The sequence below is a fragment of the Alligator sinensis genome, unplaced genomic scaffold (assembly GCF_000455745.1).
Source record: "Alligator sinensis unplaced genomic scaffold, ASM45574v1 scaffold709_1, whole genome shotgun sequence".
NCBI lineage: Eukaryota > Metazoa > Chordata > Crocodylia > Alligatoridae > Alligator > Alligator sinensis.
In genome coordinates, this window is record NW_005842208.1 from 383285 (window position 1) to 394414 (window position 11130).

The 11130-nt window shown below is 54.2% G+C and overlaps 1 protein-coding gene across 3 annotated transcripts in view; it reads right to left on the reverse strand.

Annotated features, from left to right (window-relative positions):
- Window positions 1-814: 814 nt before the first annotated feature.
- SULT2B1 (sulfotransferase family 2B member 1) overlaps window positions 815-11130 on the reverse strand; it is a 15263-nt gene continuing 4947 nt past the window's right edge. Inside the window, exons 1-7 of one of the 3 annotated variants that reach the window (XM_006026750.3) lie at window positions 9749-10383; window positions 2986-3128; window positions 2502-2710; window positions 2290-2416; window positions 2122-2216; window positions 1561-1738; window positions 962-1207 (exon numbers count right to left, since the gene is read on the reverse strand). In XM_006026750.3, the coding sequence (XP_006026812.1) occupies window positions 1092-1207; window positions 1561-1738; window positions 2122-2216; window positions 2290-2416; window positions 2502-2710; window positions 2986-3121 (861 nt within the window). In that variant the 5' untranslated portion in view covers window positions 3122-3128; window positions 9749-10383 and the 3' untranslated portion in view covers window positions 962-1091. Of the gene's footprint in view, window positions 1208-1560; window positions 1739-2121; window positions 2217-2289; window positions 2417-2501; window positions 2711-2985; window positions 3129-9748; window positions 10384-11130 lie in introns of those variants that run through there. The other 2 variants (XM_025207785.1, XM_006026751.3) reach the window with 2 other exon arrangements.

Below are 11130 nucleotides of genomic sequence, written 5' to 3' on the forward strand. Positions count from 1 at the left end.
AGGGGGGCAGGTTCTCGGGCTTTCTGCTCTTAGGGGTCTGCTGACCACGAGGCCATGCCTGGGGCTTTGCAATGGTCTCAGGGGCTGCCTGACTTTGGAAGCTGATCCCTGGTGGGGGAGGGCTTGCCTTGTGTGTCTGCTCAGGGCCAGGTCCTTCTGCTGGGGCTGGGGTTGGGACACAGTGTCTGTGATGTGACTGAGGCTGCAGGAATTGAGGAGAGCCCCAGTATCACCCTGATGCTCATGGGTTAGGGATGGCCCTTTCCCCCAAGTGCCTCTCCTAAACACACCCACTTGATCTGAGACAGAGGTGTGGGGGGCTGTTAATACTCCAACCATCTGTGACCCCCACAGCCCTGTACCCCTAGCCCCCATGTCCTCTATACCTGCATATTTTCCCCCATACATACCTGTGGCAAAGCAGCCTGAGTCCAATAAACACAAGGAAATGCACTGAACCAGGGCTCATGGAGGTTTGTTCCTGACACAGAATCTGCCCCCCTCCCACAGGTGGTCCCATCTCAGTGCTGAGGGGGGCCTTATAGAACTGGCCCTGACACACCTGTATGCGTGACCAGGGCGAGCTGGGTTTATTGCAATCAGTGGGTACACACTTAAGGGTTACAGGATGCCAAACCCAGCAGGCAGTGACTTCATGGGGCTCTCCTCACCATCCAGGCCCAGAAAGGATCGGAGGGGCCACAACACCCTCATAGGAATCAACACTAAGAGTGGAGTCAGCTCTAAGGTGCTGCCTTGGGGGCCCCACACTCAGGTTCATATGTGAATGGTGGGGATGAGCAATTTAGGGAACCCCACTCTCTGCAGGGAATCCCCTGGAGAGAACCCAGATGTCCTGGCTCAACCCCTGTTCAAACTCACCAGACCCTACTCCCCCTCCCAGAGCTGGGAGAAAAAAACTTGTCCAGGATCCCAGCCCTGCCCCTGCTCAGCTCCACCAGATCCCACTCCCTTCCTATACTTGGGAACAGAACCCAGGCATCCTGGCTTGCTGCCCCTGCTCTAGTTGTGGCTCTGTGCTCCTGTGTGGCAGCTCCCTGGGGTGAGGAATCAGCGTGGGGGTGAGGGAGTCACTGGTTGTCCCAGGGGAAGGTGACGTCCAGACCTTGCATCCGCTCCTGGTACACGCAGTCGAAGCGCTCACTCTGAGAAGCCGTGAGGTGGTTTTTCCAGTCCCCCGAGATCCCTGAAGAGCCAACACAGCATTGGGGGCCAGCAATCAGCACCATGCAGCTTGGCGTCCCTGCCATGTTGTCACCCACAGGCTTGGCCCCACTGTGCCTGTCAGCCACAGGCTCCTCCGGCTGAGCCCCTCCCCTGCAACCCCCACCTTGCTGGATCCTTTCACCACAGACCCTGCTGTGCTTCTCCCACCCTGCCCCCTCACCCTGCCAGTGCCCCTCACCCCCAATGTCCAGCTCCCTGCTCTCCCAGCCCTGCTTTTTGCTGTGTCCCTCATCCCTACGTGGGAGCCCCTGGCGCCTCATCTGTGGTGTCCCTGCCTTGCTCTGTCCCCCACATCCCACCCCGCCACAGCACCTTTGCGCAGGAAGGAGCTATTCTTGTTCAGTATGAAGCTAGGTGCCGTGCTGAAGTTGCTCATCTTGTTCTTCCTCATAGCCTGGAAGGAGGCATTGGCCACTACCGAGTCTAGTGCCTGCTCATCCAGCTGTTTGCCCAGGAACTGGCAGATCTGTTCTACGCTGCCTCGCAGGTCCTGGCATAGGGGATATTTCAGGGATGGGCTTCAACCCCAAAGCAAGGAAAAGCCAGGCCAGACACCAGGGTAGGGGCTCTGGGATGAGAGGAGGGTTATGGAGAATAGAGGTTCTTGCAAAAGCTTCACTTTTCAGGGATCAGAATGTAGAATGGGGAGACCTAGGGGTCATACAACCCCCCCTCCCCTTCCCTGGGCACACCTTGGAGATAGCAAGGAATCTGCGGGGCACCCACTTCTGGGCTCCCCTCCTCTCCAGCCCAGCACCTCCACTGTGACCCTCTCCCACACCCTGGGCTCCCCCAATTTCTCCCCACTAGGGTTCCAGTCCTCTCCCTGGGAACTTCCCCTCCAGCCCCCCAGGATATCCCCCCAACTTGCACCTGCAACAGCTCCTCATAGGTGATGTAGAAAAAGTTCTCATGGCCCTGCAGCCCCATCCAGCCCCGTACGTGGTCAAACCAGGATCCAAACGGCACTAGAGGGTGGAAAGCAGGAGTCACAGGGTGGGCCGGGTCAGTGGGCCTCCCCTGCCATCCCCCAGCACTCACCATCCCCTTTGAGGAACTCCTCCAAGAACTGGTCCAGGGACCCAGGGTCCTTAAAGGGGTGGAACATCTGGGCAAAGTGGTATAGGGAGACCAGTACATCCTTGGGGTTCCTTATCGTGTAGATGACCTGTGGAGGGAAAGGGGACATGACAGGGACTCCCACTGTAGGGCATTCTGGGAGAGCGTCCATGGGGTTCCAATTCCTGCCGTACCTTGGCTTTGGACTTGAAGAAGGACTTGGCGAAGAGCTGGATCGGCAAGTGGGAGCTGATGAGGCGTGGCGAGTGGTTTCTGCGGGCCCTCCGTAGGCCCAGCACAGTCTCGTACCAGGGGGCACGATCCCAGTTGGGCACAGTTTGGCACCAGCTGGGGTCCCCATTGCTCTGGATAAGGCTTAGGATCTCCAGCATCCACACTGTCCCTAGGGTGGCAGCCATCACTATGGCAACTATTGCTATGATCATCCCAACCTCCTCACACATCTATATGCCTTCCCTGACCCCACCCGATTTCAGAACACTAATGGGCATAGAGTTAATGAACCCAGGTGTCCTGGCTTCCAACCCCCCTATTCCAGTCCACCAGTCCCCATTCCTCTCCCAGAGCTGGAGAGAACTCAGGCAACCTGACTGGGGAGGTGGGAGTGGTCTAGGGGCCCTTCTCCCTGAGCAGCAGGATGGGGTGCAGGGATTGTACCTGACTTCTGATAAGTGACGTTGAAGACATCATCGTCCAGCACCTGGAAGTTGTTCTCCACTGTCTGCAGGGCGCATGGAGAGTAGATGAACTCGGGGAAACTGATGCCCTTGTACTGGAAGTACTCCTTGAACATCCTGGCACTGTAGAAGATGCCACACTAAGGACATGGCACCAAGCCACAGCACCTCTGGGAACCTTGATCCAGTACTGACAGACAGACAGGGGCTGTGTGCGCGCGTGTGTGTAAATACAAGACCAGTGTTGCTGCCTGTTGGGGCGGGGTGTGTGTGTGTGTGTGTTTGTGTGTGCTGTCTCTCGCCCAAATCACAACTGATCTGTGTGTCGGGCATGTACATGTGCACTCCATACCTCCCATGAGGACGGGTCAGCCCTACCCAGTTCTCCATCCTCACCTCTGCTTCCTGGAGCCCTTCAGCTTCTCTCACACAACCCCACCCCACATCATCTTGTAGACTTAGACTGGATCACGGGCACATGACTGACTGCAGTATGCAGCGTCCTGCCCCCAGATGCACTTATCCAGACTTGCTGTGCTTGTCTGACTCGTCCTGGCATCCTGGCTCCTTGCCAGGAAGTCCCAGATGCTAGCACCTCAGGAAACTATGATGCTTGCCAGCCCAGGGCAACCAGAGCCCCCCAGATTACCAGCCTGAGCTCCTTGCACTCTGCCACAGCAGTACTACTCAGCCAGGCTGCCCAGGGGCCATGGGGGTAGCTCTTAAATCCTACCTCTCCAGGTTTAAACAAAGGCCCAAAGCTCCAGTTGGACCCTGGCCCAAAAGCAGGCCACAGAGGCTTGTCATGTGGCATTCCCCTGAGGAGAGTGGGCAAAGGGAGCAGAGTGACTTATGGGAGGTTTGTCACAAGAGCTCATCAGGGGTGGATTGGGTACCAGGATGTCTGAGTTCTGCCCCGAGGTGTGCCACTGCCCTTGGGGAACTAATGGCACCATGCCATGCCTGTAATACTGTTTAGCCCTGTACCTTGGAATCTTTTGAGGGCAAAGTTTATTCTCAGTATTCTCCCTGGGTGTGTGAAAACTCTTGGCACAATGGCACTGTGATCCTGGTGACCTTGGCCCTAGGCAGTGCCTGGCATGATGGTGTCCTGATCCTGGGTTCTGGTTGCTGCACAGACCCAGAGCCATCAGGACTGGGACCCTTCTGCACTGCATGCACACATACCCCCTTGAAGAGGTCACTATATATGTAGTTAAAGAAAAGACCCCTCTTCCCATTTTGCAGCTGGGGAAACTGATGCACAGCAGGACTCCAGGATGGGAACAAGGCCCCAGCAAGCACCAGGGGCTGTGGAGGGTCTGAGCCCCATGGGCACCTGCAAGATGGCTTCACAGCCATCTATAACACCCTATGGACACTGTCTGGGCAGCAGAGTCCATGGGAGGTGGGGGTTCCCAATTGATTCTGGCTGGAATCAGGTATTTCTATCAATCAGATGTGGTGAGGCAGAGCAGATGAGATCTTGTCCCCTCATGCCAGAAGGAATCAGACTAGAGACAGGCTTTGCTTACAATCCATGCCTCCTCCTGCAGGGCCCCTAACCCAGAAGTGATTCTATAGGGAAAGTCCTGCCCCTGCCCCCTCTTCTCCCTACTTGTCTCTGACTCACACATATACACAGGCATATTTCAGTCAATCACCTCCCCCCACACACACGCACAGCGACACCCACACCTGATATCAGATACCAGGGAAAGCTCTTGGCTTCACATACACATGCGCACACATGCACACAAATACACATGCACGCACCTCTGCAACAGACAGAAGGTTGTGGCTCCAGCTGTCTTCAGGAGCCTCAGCTGCTCCCTCCCTCTCCTGCAAACTGAGTGCCTGCTCCACCCCACCTGTCTAGGAGGTTTCCCCTGACAACACATACTCTGCTTGCTGGGCTGGCCCAGCTGGGGAAGAGCACATCTTCACTGCATCCCCAGAGTGCATGTACACATGGGGAAGCAGAGGCACCAGGTGAGTTCACCTGCAGCAGGGCAAGAGTTGTGGGCTGTAATTAAAGGCCAGCCCTCTAGTGTGGAGCACTGAGAACATGTGAAGGAAAATGTAGGGGTACACAGACCCCTGGGGCTGTGGTGGAGGAAACCCCACAGAAAGATGGATCTTTCTCTGTCTGGACAGATCCTTTCCCCTTTGAACACAGGTCTGGCAGGGCCTCCTGAACCAGTGGCTCCAGCCCCTTCCCACAGAGACAGGCTCCATGTCACACAGTACCCTTTACAGCTCAATTGAGCACCAATTCACACCAGTCACAGTCCACTTCTCCTGCAGAGAGGCTGGACCAGCCTGGACCCTCACAGGCCTATTTGTTATATAGGAGTGGTGGGCCAAGGCTCACTGGGAAACGACAAGCCACCCTCTGCTGTTAGGAAGCCACCAACTACATAACACATGACTACCTGGGAGCTTCCTTGGGCAGGAACCTGACCCAAATGAATCCTCAGATGCTACATGCTCTGGTGCTGGCACCATCCTGTGGCACTCCCTTCAAGTCGCTCCCTCCATGCCAATGCTACCAACTCATGCAGCCCAGTGTCAGCGAGCAAGTGCTCCATGTTCCCTGGTCACACCATCTCACTCACCCCCACTGCTTCCTAAACCATCCCCTCACCTCCACATTGTGCAATCAGCGCTCCCTCCCAACATTGAGCCCACAAGCCCCTTGGACGGCAGCTTCTACAACTTCCAGCCCTTGCTCCTTATAAAAAAACTGAATTGCTTTTTCTGCTAATCCTCACTGAAGGAAAGCTGCATATTTTAACCCAGTCAGTGACTCATGGCACATGCTGTGGGAGGTCCTCTTTCTTTAACGTCAAGTTAAAATCTTCAAGAGGAGACTAGACAGTCACATTGCTGGTGTCACCGGACCCCCAGTTATCTTTCCTGCTTGGTGCAGGGGGCTGGACCCAATGATCTTCCGATGTCCTTCCGGCCTTACAATCTATGAAGTGTCTCAAACAGTACCCCACATTCCAGAGCCAAGTCTCATCCAGGCTTAGCAGGGTGGCACACCTACTCATGCCTGGAAATGCATCACCTGATGCACCCTAGGGGAGTATTTGCCTTGTTCAGGGCTGCAGTCCTCTGGCAACTCGTAGTCATCCCTAAATCCCTTGCATCACCTTCATTTCTGCTTAGGAAGGCTCTGAAGGGAAGAGCCACAGGTGCCAAGCCCAGTCAAACTAGCAGGCTGGTCTGCAGGGTGCTGTGGCTTTGATCCTGGCCCAACAACAGGGCTTGAGCAGGGGGTTCCTGGTTAGGGGAGAAGCCCAGAAATGCTACACCAGGGGAGGACACACTCCCAGAGATGCCAGATGTGCCATCAGCCATGCGGCAGCCATGTTAAAGCCTATCTGCCTCATTACAGGGGACACAAAAAGAGATTTTTGTGATTTTTTTTAAAACCCTCTACATCACATTTTTAATTACATTTCCTAAATTGCATTTTTTCACATTACATTTTTTAAATTGTTTTGTAGGAAGCCTTAGTGGTGCCCTCAGACCTAGGGATCTGAGGGCCTTTGTCTGCCTTTCAGCTGAAGGAGGAAAGCTGTGGAATTTTTAACAATGAGCACATTTTCCCTAGTGTACACTGGGAGTTTGAGTCAGCTCAAAGCAAACAGTAAACACCATTGACTCCCTTTACCACTTGTCCCAATTGTACATCCTGAGTTGTCTCTTTCTTTTTCCCTCTCCCTCTCTTCTTTCCTTGCATTTTAGTTCTGTGTTTGTATAGCACCCAGCATAACAGGGCACTGATCCAGAACCAGCTATTGCCAGTACATATGTTTTGGTTTCTCCTTGCCTGTGCGACATCCATTCAGCCTCCCCACTTTATGATATGGCCTTGAATTTCAGGATTGCATACTATTCCCTTTCCTCCCTCCTCCAACAGCCCTGCCACATTCAGTTCACAGGAGCAAGCAGTCCAGCTGCTGGACTAGGGCTGTGTGGTGAAGGAGGCTGGTGCCTGCAGGAGCCTGCCTTAACCATGATGGCAAAAGGGGAAGGCTCATGAAGAGGCCTGGGAAAAGAAGGGACCATTTCATGAATCTAGCAGCTGAGAGCAACATAGAGCCCTCTGCCACCAACTGCTTGTGTTGCCAGCCATAGCATCTCACTCAAATCACCCAATGGGCATCTGGCTTGAGGTGCTGGTTTCCAATGTGGGGAGATACTAAAGGCTTCAGAGGCCACCAGCAGCTACACCTCAAAGATGGTGACAATTCGTGTGTGTCCTGTTCCCTCTATGACACACACAGGGTCCTCAGACATTAGAGGACATGCCTAGGGTGACCACCCATCCCTAATTGGGTGGGACAGTCCCAAAATGTAAACATCAAGTCCTGGTCCTGGGCTGGATAACTCCTGGTTTCCCCTCGATACAGTCAACTATTGTCCCAGTGTCATGTGCAGGGATCTAGGTTTTCTGTTTGCCATGAGAAAAATCATGGGAAACTACTGGTTTCCAGCCTGCAAGGGGCTGCTTGGGGCTGGGGGGAGCAGTACACAGGGGGTGCCATGTGCATGTGCGTATGCACACACATGCATGTGGCCAGCAATACAGCCAGGCAGTGGTGGAGAGCAGCTCCCCCAGGGGGGGAGCAGAATGAGGTGGTCATGGTGAGTGAGGGAGTGGGTCAGGGTTGGCAGCTGGGGCTGTGGGTGCTGCCCAGGCAGGGTGGTGAATGGGGCCCAGGCAGAAATGCATAGCCATGGGACCTGGCCAGGGAGTGGGATGGAGCCACAGGCGGCTTGTCTAAGGAACAGCGAGGGGGCATGTGTCGCACTTTACTATTGTGAAAAGGTGGTCACCCTAGCTGTGCCTCAGTTTCACTATCTGCTGGGCAAGGGCAGTTCCACTGCCTCATCTCACAGAGGCACCATGATGATGCTCTGAGACTGGCAGAGCCAATGCCTAAGTAGGAGGTGACCAAGGAACAGGCCAGGATGGGGGTTGGGATATGGCCTTCAGAGCAGCACAGGCAGTCATTTGCCTAATGCTCAGGCTGCATCCCTCCAGCAGTAGGCATGGCTGGTTATTTTCTTGATGCTGTCTTGCTTATTCTCTCAAATAGGGAGACCAGCTCATTTTCCTGAGCACCACAGTCACAACCGGGAGTGCTCCTGCTACACAATCCCCCCTGCCTCTCTAGCAGGCTGTACTCTCTAGGGAGCCCTGTCTCTGCTGGAGCCCATTTCCCTTGCTCTCTGCTAGCAGGTTTTTCATGCTTTCCAACAACCTCTATCACACATGCTGTTCCTGACCTGCCCCCACTTCTGTGCTGTGCAAGCTGCTCCCCCTCCAGACTGCCAGCTCCCTTGGGCAGCATTTTCCACAAGCCAACTCTCACTCCCAAGAAGAAATTTAATTGCTCCCTCTAGCTATCCTGACTGCAGGCCAATCATCATACTTGTTGCCTTCAACCTAGTCTCTTGATTCATGGCACCCATTAACATTTTCTCTCCTAACAACAGGCACGTACAAGTTAATGCACAAGCCACTTAAAGCTAATGGCCTAGGCTGCGTAGCCACAGAAATGTCTTGCTTTGGAAAAAGAAACAAGAGCCTGCCTCTCTGCTGTGAAACTACCTTTTTTGTAACACTAGCTCCTGCAGCGTTGTCAGCTCAAACAAACCAGCACTGTTGTCTAATGCACCATCTCCCACGGGCCTTGGCAAAGTGTATCCCCAGCGCCCACAGAGCACAGATAGGGTGATCTCCAGGGAACTTAGGACACCTGGGCTCTTTTGTTCTCTTACAATCATTTTAATTAGCATTGCTTGTGTCACACTAGCAATTAAAAGTCCTGAACAAGGTCACAGTGCTGTCACTCTGCCCTGCTCCAGCCTAGAGTAACTAAAATTGGGGCTGTTATCCTATGCCAGTGCTTCCCAAACTTTTCCTCAGCATGGCCCCTCACTCTTAACCCACAGCCCCCACAACTCCATCTGCTGATGTTGCAACGCCATTTGGGGCTGGGACCCACAGTTTGGGAACTGCTGTCCTAAGCACTTTCTAAACTGTGCGAGACAGTCCCTGCCCAGGAGAAAGCCTCATTCAGACAAAGACAAGAACTCTCATTTTCAAGATGGGGAAACTGAGGTCCAAGAGCTCAGTGATCTGCCTCAGTCAATGGCTGGAAAGGATCAGCATCTGAACAGAGCCCAGGGGGGCTGCCTAGCCCTGGCCATGCCAGTTCACACTCTGTATACACCCTGCCACTACAGCTCTCTCTCACACCACTCCAGCTTTTATCCCTTTATTTATCCACCTGTGGCCTGTCCATATATCCATCCACCTCCTGCACCCTCCATTCATTCCTTTATCAATCCCTCTGCATCTCCCTCTCCATCCATCCCATACACTTCTTTATTCATCCATGCTTCTATCCACCCCCAAACTCCCTCTCTCCATCCATTCATCCTTCCAATATCTTTCTGTCCATCCCCCACATCCCTCTGTCCATCATCTATCCCCACAAAACTTCTATCCACCCTTTCATCCATCCCTTGCATCCCCTCTACATATCCACCTGTCCCTCTGCCCATCCCTTCACAGCCTTCCATTTGTCCTTCACCCCATCCCCACAACCCCACCCCTCCACCTGTCTGCCAGCCCATCTGTCCCTCCAGCCATCTGTGCATGCCCCCCCTTCCCCTCCCCAAGACCCCTCCACTTCCCCTCAGTGCCTGTCTGGTCCTACCTCCTGGAGGGACAGTAGGAATGGGAGTGTGGAGCGTTGCCAGTGCTGTGCTGTGCCTGGAGGAGGAGAGGTGCCAGCGCCTGCAGCAATGCCAAGGGAGCTCCCTTCTGCAGCCTGGTGCCTGCAGACTGTAGTAAGCAGACCCCAGTGAGCCCCAGTCTGTGGTCCTGCTGCCTGGGGGATACTGCCTTCCTCAGAGCCCAAAGCAGAGACACGCAGCACCGTGTGGCTGGGAGACGCTGGAACGGGGCTTCCCCAGGGTATGAGGTGGGGTGGGGCCCAAGGCTGGGAGCCACCAGGCGTGGGAGCTAGAGCTGGAGTTGGACTTGGCTCAGCCAATTCCAGGAGGAATACAGGGAGAACAGGCAGAGCCCGCTTGTGCAAGAACCACACCCCAGCACCACCTGGGAGCACCTGCTGTGCCTAGCCTGGTTCATTGCCAAGCCTCCCAGGCATAGGGCAGAGTCCAATCCTGGTCACAGATCCTAGGGGGTCAATCTGGAGTTGCTTTAGATTACAGTGGGTGCATCTACATGAGATTCTTTACTGTGCAGTAGGCTAATCTACTGCGCAGTAGTCTAATCTATTGCAAAGAAAAGCATCACTGTCTACGCATGTGCAGCATTTACTGCGCAGTAAATTAGTCTACTGCGTGGTTGGCTACTACAGGTAGTAGATTTACAATGCAGTAGCTACTGTGCAGTAGTGCACATATAGACAGTTGACTGGGAACAAATTGTTCCCAGTCAGCCCAGGCAGCAGGAGGAGAGGGAACTGTTCCCTCCCCTGGGCAGCTGCCTGCTTTCCAGTCTCTGCTTTGAGATAGAATCAGGGGCTGGGACACCATCGCCTGCCCGGGCAGCTGCCTGCTACTCAGTTCTGTCACAACCCAAAGGGTGTGATTTTTGTTTTGTCTGTGCTTTGGCACCACTGAATTATTTTCCCGCCAAATTGTAGCTTTCTTTGCAGGGTGCATTTCTTGTTGCAGCACAGAAATGCTTGGTGCAAAGAGTTCCTGCCATTTGTATGATAATTCGAGCCCCATTATTGGATTGAGTTAAATTATTCACACGTGGCGGCTAGTGATTGACTTGCTAGCCGTATAAAAAGCTTGAGTGGTTTCCGCCCAAGTTGGAGAACTTGGAGACCTCCGAGGAGAACCCCCGCAAGGGAGGACTCCACGAACACCAGGAGGAGGAGACTTCACGCAGTGTGAAGATCTCTAAGCGCTGCAGAGCCTATTGGACCCAGCGCATTTCAAGCAGGCAACAGGGGTCTGATCAGCCTCCAGCCTCTCCCTGTTGCCGTTCGCAATCCTCGACGTATCCCTCTCCCTGCGCGCAAAAGGATCCACGGAGCCTCGACAACTCCGTGGGAGTGAT